This window comes from Hyperolius riggenbachi, chromosome 6 (genome assembly GCF_040937935.1).
Source record: "Hyperolius riggenbachi isolate aHypRig1 chromosome 6, aHypRig1.pri, whole genome shotgun sequence".
Lineage (NCBI taxonomy): Eukaryota > Metazoa > Chordata > Amphibia > Anura > Hyperoliidae > Hyperolius > Hyperolius riggenbachi.
Window position 1 is genome coordinate 132227683 of NC_090651.1, and position 12913 is coordinate 132240595.

Below are 12913 nucleotides of genomic sequence, written 5' to 3' on the forward strand. Positions count from 1 at the left end.
AAGGAAATTGCTAGTTTACTTTAAAGTGGACCTATACTCAGAGATTAGGAAGGCTGTCACTGCTGACAGGCCGTAAAAGTTCTGCTTACCAGTATATTCTGCTCATATTTTGGTTTCGGTAGTTATGTAAACACATATGGGGTTTATCTAAGCAGAGGTTGGTACTGTGACACCAGACTACCTGTATAATCATTTTGGATGAGGGAGAGGCAGAAGATTCAGCACAGATAAGCTGCATATTGTAGATGACACTTTTGGTCAGCAAGGGCTACTCAAGGAAGGTAGATTGCCATATATCTATACATTGCTGTTTTTTTGTTAGGATAACCGGTACATGAAACCATTATATAGGGAATATGATTTTAGGTAGATATTCCAGCTACCTAAGCTTTAGTCAAAAGTACAATCTTTCTCAACAGATCTCCCTCCCTTAACATTGGTTAAGCTGAGTTATCCACTTTATGACTATTTACAAATTATTTGGTTAGGTACGATTTAAATAATTAGATAACAATCTGGCATTGGTTAAAGCACAGTCATCATCTTAACACATTTCTGTGTGTACACTTGTGGATAATGACTACACTCATATCTGTACTTCCATTACCATGGACCCTGGCAGTGAATGAGGATGGAAATTAGTTTTCGTTCTAACCAGTCTCTCAGTTGACACTTACTGGTACTTTTTCCATACAGCTTGAACTCCAGTTCTTGCACCTGTTTCACAAGCAGAGAGATGTGTTGCAGAAGGTCCTTATTCTGCAACAGCAGCTGGTGGACTCTGGCTTGAGATTCCAGCCTAGCAGCAGCCTCTGCAGCCAGCTGGTCCTTCAGTAGATGCACCTGGGGATACAACAATTATTCACATCATAGCCGCAACCCACACAAAGTGACAGTCTAGGTCTTCCTTCCTTTCTAAATCTCTCCAATGGCCAACCAAACCTCTCCTCACTTCTTGTCTCTAAGAACTACCATCCCACTCCCTAACAGTACATCAATCGCGTGGTCAAGTAAGGCTTGCATTCCAATTCAACATCACTACCAGTTTAGGAGATTTGCCCCCTTCATCAAGCATGCCTTGTTTTGTTGCATCCAGCAGTAAAAGAATAGCAGACAACTGGTGTTTCTTCAGTCACATTGCAGAAAAATCTGATCAACTGCTGCAATGTGGTGAATAGATAATTTATCACTATTATGATCTGGGAGAATCAATCATTTGTATAATGATATCATAGTTGACATGTGCATGGTTACTTTTAGGCTATTATAAGGTTGGAAGGACAAAGAAAGCTAGCATATAATAAAAAATACCTTATAGCACTCACCTGAGCCACAGCGACTTGTGTCTGTTGTTGCTGCTGCTGCAGTTGCTGTTGAAGGAACTGTATTTGGTGATGGACAGAGAGTGGCGTTCCAGGAGTTGGCTGACTTCCAGATGGAAGCAACATCTTGGGTGAAGCAGACAGAATTTGTTCCTGCAGGGAAAGTAAAAAAATCAACATGTAAAACATTTAAACAAATGACTTATGATGTGAATAGCGGTTGTCATGTTGCCACTGCTGTGACTTGTCGTGCAGTGATGTCTTCTGGGAGTAAGAGGTGAGGTCAAGCTGAGGCTTATCTCCCTTTATATATGGCATACATGTCAAACTCCGGCCCACGGGCCAAATCTGGCCCTCAGAGCCATTAAATTTGGCCCCCAGGTGGTTTCCCCACTTTGCATTATGTTTGGCCCACTCTAGACCACCAGGGACGGTATATTGGAGGTGATGCCTGAGAACACCTGGGAAGTCATATAAGGCAGGTAGGGGGAAAGCACTAAACACTAGGGGATTGTATAGGGGAGGGTGGAGACCACTAGACACCAGGGAACTGTATAGGAGAGGGAGGAGGAGCACTAGATACCAGGGAGCTGTATAGGGGTTGGAGGGGGGCCATTAGACACCAGGGAACTTTATAAGGGAAGAAGGTGGCTAGTAGACATTGAGGTTGGCCTGGAACTAGGTCCCAGTGTTCAATTTTGGCCCATTTTGTATTTGAGTTTGACACTACTGATACATGGGGATTTTGGCCAAGCTGCCAACCCACCTCCTACCATTGCTAGTTAGCATGGGGAGCCTCGAATTAACCAGACAAATAGCTCCACCAACTAAGAACAGTCATACAACAATTGCTGGCAATGGATGAGGGTGATTTTAACAGTGGGTGGTAGCTTTGTTTGGACAGTAGTCTCTTGGAATCTGAAGGGAAGCCTCCAAATCCATTTCTGGAAAATCAAATCAAATATAGCTGTATTGGCATGATCAAGATTCATACAGGCATTGACAAAGCAATGCTTTGGGGGACATGGAACAGGGTGAGGCAGGGGTACAGTGGGTTAGCAGTTTGTAGACATTTTTAGGTTTATAGTTCATTTATGCTCCTCTCAGTCTGTGGCATGCTGTGATGTAGTGTGCAGCAATTGTCACTGTGGATTCTTCTTCTCCTAGTAGAATGTAGAGTTTTCTCTCATCTGCTATTGTGTTAAAGTCTGGAAACAGTTCCAGCAATTTCTTGAAGAAGGTTTCCCTGGTTGCAGTGTATTTGGGTACAAATGTATGGGAGAGCAGGCAGGCACTCGGGGTGGTAAAGCCAAAAATCAGAGATGGTACCCAGTACACTATGTGCTCAAGACTGACAAAGGAGAGATTTCTACGACAGTCAAAGGACATGAGAAAAAAGTCTGGCACTATAGTGTTTATTGTACAAAAAGATGTCACATCAAGTGAGTTTCAAGTGCATCAGCAAGGCATGATATACTGTACATAGGTTGATCATGCAGTAAAAACATACCAACATGGTGTCTTCGTATTCGACTGGGTACAGGTGGGAGGCAGCGGTGGTGGGTACCGCAAGGTGCACGGACTAACGACCGTTTTGCATGGCTTGCGCCAGGCTTTGTCAAAGGTGAAATGTGCAGCAGTGCTGGAAAGGCAGCTAACGGCACTTCCGGTTCGCCGTGATAAGCCACGCCCCCTCCGGAAATGGGAAGAGCTCATGCCCTATAACCTATGAGCATGGTGGAACGCATTTGGTTACGCATGAAAAAGCCGCGTGCTCGAGTCAGAAAGTGACGTAAGCGCACGCGAACCTATCATGTCCAAAGCCTGCACAACGCTCTTGGAACGCAACATTTCCGAATGATGGGCCGCGTACAAGCGTCAAAAAAATGACGCAAATACGCATCGCCCAAAAGATCATGCGTAAGATGTCCTACATCGCATGGAGCTACTATCAAGTGCTCAAATCATGCGTAATGGTGGCTGCAGTAATAACCCCAGCCTCTCTATGTGTCAAATGACAGGCAGGGGGAGACCCGGGGTAAACAGCCACCAATAGGCATGAGCTGGTAAAAGCCTAGCAGGACTTAGATATGGAACATTATCTCATATCTGGCTTATTAGCCTTGGTTAGTATTTGGATACTGTAGCGTTGTATTTAAAGGGCAAGTGAGAAAATTAGCAAAACCGGCAGTGTATTTGGGGCAGTGCAGCAGGAAGGGATTCTCGTCCTCTAAGGGTCTTCTGCCCACAGTGTTAGCATAGTCTCTCCTCCCTGGGTTTGTATTTCTGTCTGTGTCTCCCAGACTTGATTTTGAGGTTGTGAGCACTCTGAAAAAAAAGGGACTGCAGTGATCTGACTACCACTGTTTACATCTTAAAGCAATTTGAGCAGTATTTTTTTTTTTAATTCTCAAACGTCCCCCTAAGGGAGGTTGGTAAACTGTGTGTGATTTTTGGCACAAAGCAGGCATTTACCTACCTGGGGGGGCTGCTCTGTAGCCCCCCTTGTCTATTTGGACACTTCCCTTGCATGTGCAGCTCTGCCAGGGACATATGAATAACCAGAGGGAACCTGCAGCGCTGCGACATGGGGGAGAGAAGAGCAGCCCCGTACGTAAGTAAATGCCTGCTTTATCCTCAAAAGCGCTCACAGTTGGCAATTAAAAAAAAATACTGTTCAGATTGCTTGAAGATAGTTGGGGACTTTATATTTTAATGAGAGGAAAAGGGAACTCCAAGTTAAATAAGAGTTTAGCTGAAGAGGTGTTTTAAATGTAAGCCTGGTATCCTGCTGATCGTTCAGACATCATTAGTGTCTGATGCACACACCCAAAACAAGCATGTGGCTTTTCCAGTCAAACATTTGACCTGCATGCTTATTCAGGGTCTTTGGCTAAAACAGGAAGTGACAGAATCAGCAAGACAGCCAGGCAATTTTCATTGTCTAAAAGGAAATTAATATGGCTGCCTCCACATCCCTCTCAGTTTAGGTTTCCTCTGAGACTTGTGTACATGTGAAGCCTCAGGGCTCGTTTCCACTGTAGCGAATCCGCATGCGGGCACTGCATGCGGATTCGCATACTTAATGTTACTGTATGGGGTTGTTTCCACGTGTGCGGCGGCGGCGGCGTTTTTCTGTGCGGGGAAAATCTGCACGACAGGGTCGTGCAGATTCGCGTGCCTCAGGAATGCGGGCGAATCGCCGCTAATGTATTTAATAGTAAAAACGCATGCGTTTTTACATGCGTTTTTACCCGCGAATTCGCGGGCGATTTCGCACCTTTTCAATGTTATTTTGCCCTGGCAGTGTCATGGTTAATTTCGCATGGCACCCTGCCATGCGAAATCGCACGCGAAATCGCGGGTAAAAACGCATGCGGAAACGCATCCGCATGCGTTTTTACAAGCGTCGGAATGCGGCCGAAATCGCGTCGCAACAGTGGAAACGAGCCCTCACACTAACCCTAAAAGGACAGTGTTGTGCATTTGTTTACATATTTCAACTATTTATTTATTGTATTTAGAATTGTATGTCTGAACAAATCCTATACTTAAAGGGGCACTACAGCGAAAAATTGTAAAATTTAAAATATGAGCAAACATATACAAATAAGAAGTAGGTTTTGTACAGAGTAAAATGAGCCATAAATTACTTTTCTCCTATGTTGCTCACTTACAGTAGGTAGTAGAAATCTGACAGAAGTGACAGGTTTTGGGCTAGTCCATCTCTTCATAGGGCATTCTCCGCAAGGCTTTTATTCTTGATAAAGATATTCCCTAAAAAGGATTTAAACAATGATGCTGGCCAGCCTCCCTGCTCGCTACACAGTTTTTTTGGCAGTTGGACAGAGCAGCTGCCAATCACTAAGTGCTTTTGAAAATAAATAAATCCCTGAGAATCCCCTATGAAGAGATGGACTGGTCTAAAACCTTTCGCTTCTGTCAGATTTCTACTACCTACTGTAAGTGACAGCAACATAGGAGAAAAGTAATTTATGGCTCATTTTACTCTGGACAAAAAACGTACTTCATATTTGTATATGTTTGCACATATTTTAAATTTTACAATTTTTTGCTGTAGTGCCCCTTTAACATTTTGATTTGACACCATGACCTGTTGCGGTCCACTTTGGGAAACTGTATAATTTCTTTGCTGCTGTGAACTTAGCCTCAAACTGGCTTATGACCATCATGAACGTTAACCTTACCGCCTTAGAAACCGAGAACACCAGGAGCTACCAGCATTTAAATAATTGCGGTCATGTGGCACCATGGTAGCGGATTTCCATTTTAGCGTTAGAATACCCACCTTCTTTTCATCTGTCTCACGATTGACAGCATCCAGATCAGTCACTCCACGGTTGAACTTGGGAGCCTGGCCACCAGGCAGAGGGCTATCCAGAGCATCGATATCTGTCTCATCAGCATTGTGGTCCACACTGGCAACTACTTGTGTCACTGGAAGTACGGAACAGATAGAAATGCTAAATGACCCATACATGATGTGACAGCTCCAAGCAAAGTAACAATGCATGTACAGTATCTCCCTTGTTATGATCAGGTCACTATTAAGTTAAAAAAGTACTTAAACCTAGGATTGAACTTCATTCCAATCAGTAGCCGATACCCCCTTTCCCATGAGAAATCTTTACCTTTTCTCAAATAGTGCATCAGGAACGTCTGTATGGCTAACATGACCATGACCATCATCACCATGGTCCTGGCAGTTTGCTGTCTGTGAACCTCGTTGCACTGTGGAAAATAACGGCTTTTTCCAACTGCCAAGCAAACAATATCTCCCTCTGTGCATAGAAGTCTCGGTAAACTAACATTCCGTACAGATTACCTGACAGGAGTAAAGATGTCACCACCAGTGATAAATTTCAGAATGCAAATCAGGGAGAGGAAAGATTTTACAATGGGCAAACACTGATTACATACTTTATAAGGGAATATTGTAGGGGGGGGAAAGTAATTTTATTCATTATATCTTCACTAAAGTTCCTCTTTACGTAATGACTATTTTGTAGGAATAGAAGAGCTCGTTATTGGGCACTATAGCTATGCATCAACCAAGGCAGAACAGATTATTTGGGAGAAGAGTCCCAATGCTCAATCTGATTATCAGAAAATGCCATCATCACACGTGAGCCCTTCTTCCAATTTACAGCTGGACCAAAAGTACACGCAAGACACAGGTCTGGCAAGCCAGAGGATTTTAGCCCCAATCTCATATCTCTGGGTGCAACCGTTCATAATAAACGGATTGGTTGGTCCGTGCATTACTGTTTTTTTTTTTTTCAGTCATATATTGCTCACAGTTTTCACATTATAGATAACAGTAGACCACACTAACAATGGTGGGATTCTGCCAGCACAACTGTCTATTCTTACCCATTTATGGGCATACAAAAACCTTGCTTACAAATTGTAAATGGAAGACACCACAAATATCTATTCTAGGTGATCTGAACAGTTCTTATATCACAGAATAAATCTGTAGAGAATGTAAATGACAGAAGGATACACAGAATGGAAATCTCACTAAGAATGGCACACATAGGGAGGATTATTGAAAATAGGTCAGATGTTGTGTAAAGCAAGACTGGACAAAACCCAGAGGCCAGCAGGACAGTGAGCCTAGATACAAACAGTACCTCTTTTTTGCCCATTTTTATTGTTTTCAGGGGAAGCCTTGCTATATGGCTGCCCTTCAAGCACTTACTTTTTTCTGATTTGCTGAGAGGGGCATTGGTGATCGCGAACATGCAGCAGCCACAGGGATCTGGGGGATCTCTACTTTCCCGGCATCAGGGGGAGGGGGTCTGGCACAGCTTGTGTTCTGTAACTCCGCCCTCTTGCAAAGGTTTGAGTTGTGTTCTGTGACTACAATCAATCTAAATTTATAAGCTGTTTTTTTTTCTTTTTTTTACAAAACTTTTCAGAAATTGTTCATCAAAATAATTACATCCACTGGAAATCAGTTGTTATAATTGACCTGGTTAGTAGTGGCAGGTACAATTCCCACACAACCACTGCTAGCCACAAGCAAAGCAAGCAGTGGCTTGGGACCTCACCCTCTATAGGGACCTCAGGCTGTGCTGCCCTATGCTCCGCGCCCCCCTTCTGCCCTGAGTTGCGTGTAGTGCTTGAAGGGATAAAAGGGTCAGGACATCTGACGACCTACACTGTCTAGGCTGGGGGAGGGGGGGGGGAAGGGGGGTTGATGGGGGGGGACATCTGACACCCTGATGAAGCCCTGATTGGGTGAAACATGTAGGTGGGTGGAGCTATAACGTGTTGGCATGTCTGACCTCCGAGGCTGTTTGATCCCCGCTGGGTGTCTATGCTGAAATGCGGGTAGATCACCGGCGATGCTGAGTACCGCTCGCCAGCTAGTTGGAACGACACTGGGGAGGGCATTAACTTCAATGAGGCTGGACAGGAAGGAGAGCAGCATCTGTGCTACTAGAGCAGCAGCTGTACTGAGGTGAGATAATAGTCCCGCTGTATTTATCTGGAATCCAGAAAAGTTGCCTAGCCCTGTTCATATTGAATGTATGAACTGCCTCATATTGGGCTTGATTCACTAAGACAAATAGCATGCCTTATCCAAGTTAACACGCCTTATCCGAGATAAGTGAGTAACATAGAGAGCACTACGAACGTATGCCTGCTAACTGGCAATGACGAGAGCTCCACTCGTCCTGCCCTGAGCCCCTGCAGGTTTGTAGCGCTCGCTATGCTACTCTGATAAGGCGTGTTAACTTTGATAAGGGGTGTTATTTCTGATAAGGCATGCTATTTGTCTTAGTGAATCAAGGCCATTGAGTGCCCCCTTTGCAAGTTACCATGGCATGTTATCCTGCAAGACTATGTATACTTCTATACCTGCTGAAAGCGTGAACTAATGCTATGCTTTACGTTTCCTGCGATCTGCAATAAGGAAATCTGTTGCTAGCAAATGACAAAGTGGCTGCATTCACTGCTTGCATAGCATAGCACTTAGATTTAGCTATAGATACAGCCATGTATGATTGGTGGTGAGGTGAGGTGAGTGGTATGGTATGCATGCTCCCACAGGAGGTCGACCCCTGTAACTCGGCCCCCTTGCAAAGGTTTGAGTTGTGTTCTGTGACTACAATCAAGGTTTTTATCTTCTGAGCAATTAAGGTTTGATTAACTTAACAAAGGCTATCTGCATTTTTTTCTAAACATATATCCTGAGTGGCCAGCCCGTTTTTCTCTTTCTACATTTACTAGGACATCTGACTACCTACACTGATGGGGCAGAGGAACGACATCTGGCTACCAGCACTGATAGGGCTGCATGTGACTACCTCTCCTGGGCTGGGAAGTTTTCAGCTCTGCGTTCCTGCAAGCTGTTTAATGCAAGCTGTTTTCCTGGAACGTTCACAATTTTTCATGCGATTGACTTCAATGGACGGTGAAATTGATCGTATTTTGCAGCATGAGGCAAAATGCGCATAATTCAAATGAGTGTGCTCCCAGCCTGAAAGTTTTTGCTACTAATTTCTACAGGCGTCTCAACTATTCCAGATAATTTTCAAACCCGCCTGTCTGCATAACAGTAGTGCTGGAATAAACAGATCTACCATAAGCTAAGTACCCTATTTTTTAGTGCCGTCAGAGTGACAAAAAAAAAAGAACTCCCACCCACCCACCCACAGTCAGATGGTTCCAGTATTTGTGCAACAGAGGTCCACAGTGACAGCTTCCTCACTTCTCAGAGGCCCACATGCTATTCACTTTTTCTCCAGAGTTTTCTCCTAGGTGATATTTTTGCACCTTGTGATAAAATGCCTTATAAGCCCCCAGCAAGCGAGACCATACTCAGAATATATTTTATAGTACATTTTTACATTTGTAAAATGTTATTTTAAACAGAAAATGAAAATTATCTCCTAACCAATAACTCAGAAGAAAAAGTGACTTTCATATGGGCCAGAGTTTAGTTCAGTACTTTTACTTAGAATTCAATCTGTGTGTGCAGGTCAGATGAAGGAACAGCTAATTTCACTGCACAGCCCTCCTTAGTATAGAACTGCTTTCACAGAGAAAAATGTTAAGAAGCATTGTTATAGGCACAATAGTGCATTAAAGGGAATCTGGAGTGAAAGGTATTTGGAGGCTTCCATATTTATTTGCTTTTAAACAATGTCAATTGCCTAGCAGTCCTGCTGATCTCTTTGGCTGCTGTAGTGTCTAAGGCTGGATCCACACTTGCCTATCAGTTTTCTGTGTCAGTTTTTCTGCATCAGTTGTCGAACAGTGCTGCATTGCTGTCAATTGTTTTTCTGCATGTGAAAAAGGCATTTACGTGTAAACTAGCCTATTAACATGAGTTCTTAAGCAGAAAATGCACAGCTGATAAATGTGTGTGGCCCTAATCACTCACCTGAAACAAGTGAAACAAGCATGCAGCTATCCAGTCAGAGTTCAGTCAGAAACACCTGATCTGCATGCTTGTTCAGGGACTATGGCTAAAAGTATTAGAGGCAGAGCATAAGCAGGACAGCCAGGCAACCGGTTTTGTTTAAAAGGATAAATACCGTATGTCGGCCTCCATATCCACTCACTTTAGTTTCCCTTTAACTACTGCCGGATTTCCTGATAATCATATTTGCATACCTGGAACACCGGAGTCATCCGTGCTTTTCTCGCTGTCTACATCCTCTCGTCCATCCCCAGCCTGATCCGTATGCTGCAAACTCAGCTTGTGACACACTTCAAAGGCTTGGCCGACAGTTCGCACAACTCGCATGGCGTGGTTCTATACAGAGCAATCAGCAACAATCACATTTCTCTCATTTACTTTGGCAGAATATTTAGATGGCAAATAGACCGATACTACACGTTTACAGTAAGGAAATATATTTTAGCCATTAATGTGTACCTGAGATAAAGAATACACAAGGATTTATACTTACCTGGGGCTTCAACATTGTTCCTCTACTCGATTGCCGTCCTCCTGATCCCCTCCATTCACCCACTGTCTGGCCTGGTAAATTCCCCCACACAGGCCACTGCACATGCATGTTCCCAGCCCCGCAATGCCCAATGGAGCAGACGGACTTCAGGGTGCTGGAGGAAACTTCAGGTAGGTATAAATCCTTGTGCATGCTTTGTCTCAGGTTTCCTTTAAGTTGACCAGAGCCATCATTTGAAACAATAACTAAGCACAAAAAACAAAGTTCATATAATCAACAGAATATGTCTGTAGGAAGCATTGGAGGTTTACTGTCTCGTCGGCTAACCATCTCCTCCCCCAGTGTCTTCACCCCACTACCCTCTAGATTGTAAACTTGCAGGGCAGGGAACTCCTCCTAGTGTTTCTTATTCTGCTGCAAGTTATCATATGAACATGTGCCAGTACTGATAATGTCTCGAACCATAAATCAACTATCATTGTCATTGTAAAAAAGAAATAAGCCATGGTTTTTCCAGCAGTAATGTATGGTTGTGAGTGAATAATAATTAAGGGGTGGGATCACACACTTGCAAGCTTTCTCGACACGCGTGTCAGCAGGAGATCGGGAGAGAGTGTGAGAAACATCGACTCCTGTACCAGTGTACAGCACTGCTGCTCCCTAGAGTTTGGTGCCTGAATTACCATCATGCAAACTTGAATCATGTAATTCATGCAGCAATCTCTACGGCGTAGCAGCGCTCGGGGCTAGTGAGGTGGCGAGCATCGCTGAAGATCCGGGATGATGGATCCTTAGGTGTCATGTACACACACTAGATTCTTGCCCAAGGCATTCTTTATTAGCTGCCCCGCATTGCTTACATGCATTGCTGCCACTCTGTGAGGTGTTACCAGAACTTCAATGTCATACCATGTTATCACAGTCATCCTTCCTCACCAGGAATCATAATGAGGTGAAAGTCTCACACCACAACTACGGCCATTAATTTCAGACAACATCACTGGTATGAGGCCCCGATGTTCCTCCCTAATCAGGGTGCAGTATGAATAGGGCAAGCTAAGAAGATGGTATGTGACATTTATGGCTCACAAAGGCTAACGCCTGACAACTGCTTGTGACTGATAATCTTATGATGTCACTGCATCATGAGTCACTGATCTAGCTAAAGCATGCAGGTCAGGACTTTTAGACTTTGCTGAGTTCCTGTTTACTCTGCATCAGTGACTCAAGTAATGAAGCCCTTACATTATAATGACAGCTACCAGCCAAATTATTTTTATCATTGCATATTCACTTTACATGAATTCATTCCTCCCATTACTTACTGTTCACTACTGTACATACTTACTGCACAGGGTAGAAGCATTTTTCTACATTAACTAAGGGCCCCAAATTAAAGACCAGTGGAAAAAAAAAGTGACTGAAAACCTGGTCTGACTTCAATCAAGACAGCCTGCATTTAAACTACTTGCTGCAGGAGAACGCATGTATAAGCATGCATATATAAGCAAACTCACTGACACCAATGCAGTATCCTCCGTAATGTTTGATATGTTCCAGGCTTGCTTGAAATCTCTGTCACATAACACCAAGACCAGTCAAATGACATTTACATTGCGCTTTTCTCCTGACAGACTCAAAGCACTTGATCTGTAGCCAGTAGGCGCGCTCAGTAGGCAGTAGCAGTGTTATGGAGGACTCCTCCATAACACTGCTAAGGACTCCTACTGAATAGGTGTTGGCTTACTGAACAGGAAGTGCCAAGATTTTAACCCAGGTCTCCTGTGTCAGAGGCCAAACCCTTAACCATTACACTATCCAGCTACTGACACTATGCAGCCAAGTAAGCTTTTAACAAATCCCACCAGTTATGCTTTCCCATGGTCTCCAAACCCAGGAGAATCCTACTACATCAGGCCTATTAATCAATAAGTTAAAGTAGTGGAGTCAGCAGCTTGTGCCATGCCATAATAATTCTGAACCTCTCTCATTCAGGTTCCTGATATGATCCTGAAAGTGGCTTTTGGTTGTGATAGTATCCCATGCAGAGGTTAGGAAGAGGTTAACGTGCCACTGTTTATGTATCAGGTTAAAGTGGACCTGAACTCTTGCACAGGACAGAAGGAAAACCTAGAGAAATGCAACCTGTATGTATTTAGAGAATGTAGCCGGTTTAATTCTCCCTCATTTGTTTCTATTCACAAGTTGAAATTTGATTTCTCCCCTGTGTCACATGACTGCCACAGCAGAGATGGCAGATAAGCTCATGTATAAGCACAGGCTGTTAACAATATGTCTGCTTCCATGAATCAGGAAGCAGAAATAGTGCAGATTTATTTTGGGATTTGTATCCGCTGTAACAAAGAACTGTTTTTTCTTTAAAGGTTATTATGCTGGTGCGTATGTTTTAGAGCAGAGCGGACGTTCTGAGGTTAGGGCCGCATTAAAGTTTAAATATTAAGATTAGTGTAAAATTAACCATAAAAAGGCTGACAATGGCTGAAGCAGAAACCAATCAGGGCATAGAGATCAATTGATCAACTTCCACCACTTGATCTCAATTAATTCAGCAGACATTTGACAGAGAACCAAGACATCAAATGATACGCTAGTTTAGTAAAGCTTGATGCAGTACAAACA

The 12913-nt window shown here is 43.5% G+C and overlaps 1 protein-coding gene across 3 annotated transcripts in view; it reads right to left on the bottom strand.

Moving 5' to 3' along the window:
* The window catches only part of NOS1AP (nitric oxide synthase 1 adaptor protein), a 224611-nt gene that overhangs the window by 30828 nt on the left and 180870 nt on the right, over window positions 1-12913 (bottom strand). For all 3 annotated transcript variants that reach the window (XM_068239949.1, XM_068239950.1, XM_068239951.1), the window contains 4 exons: window positions 9975-10116; window positions 5632-5780; window positions 1326-1475; window positions 678-843 (listed from right to left, as the gene is read on the bottom strand). In XM_068239949.1, the coding sequence (XP_068096050.1) occupies window positions 678-843; window positions 1326-1475; window positions 5632-5780; window positions 9975-10116 (607 nt within the window). The remainder of the gene's footprint in view (window positions 1-677; window positions 844-1325; window positions 1476-5631; window positions 5781-9974; window positions 10117-12913) is intronic.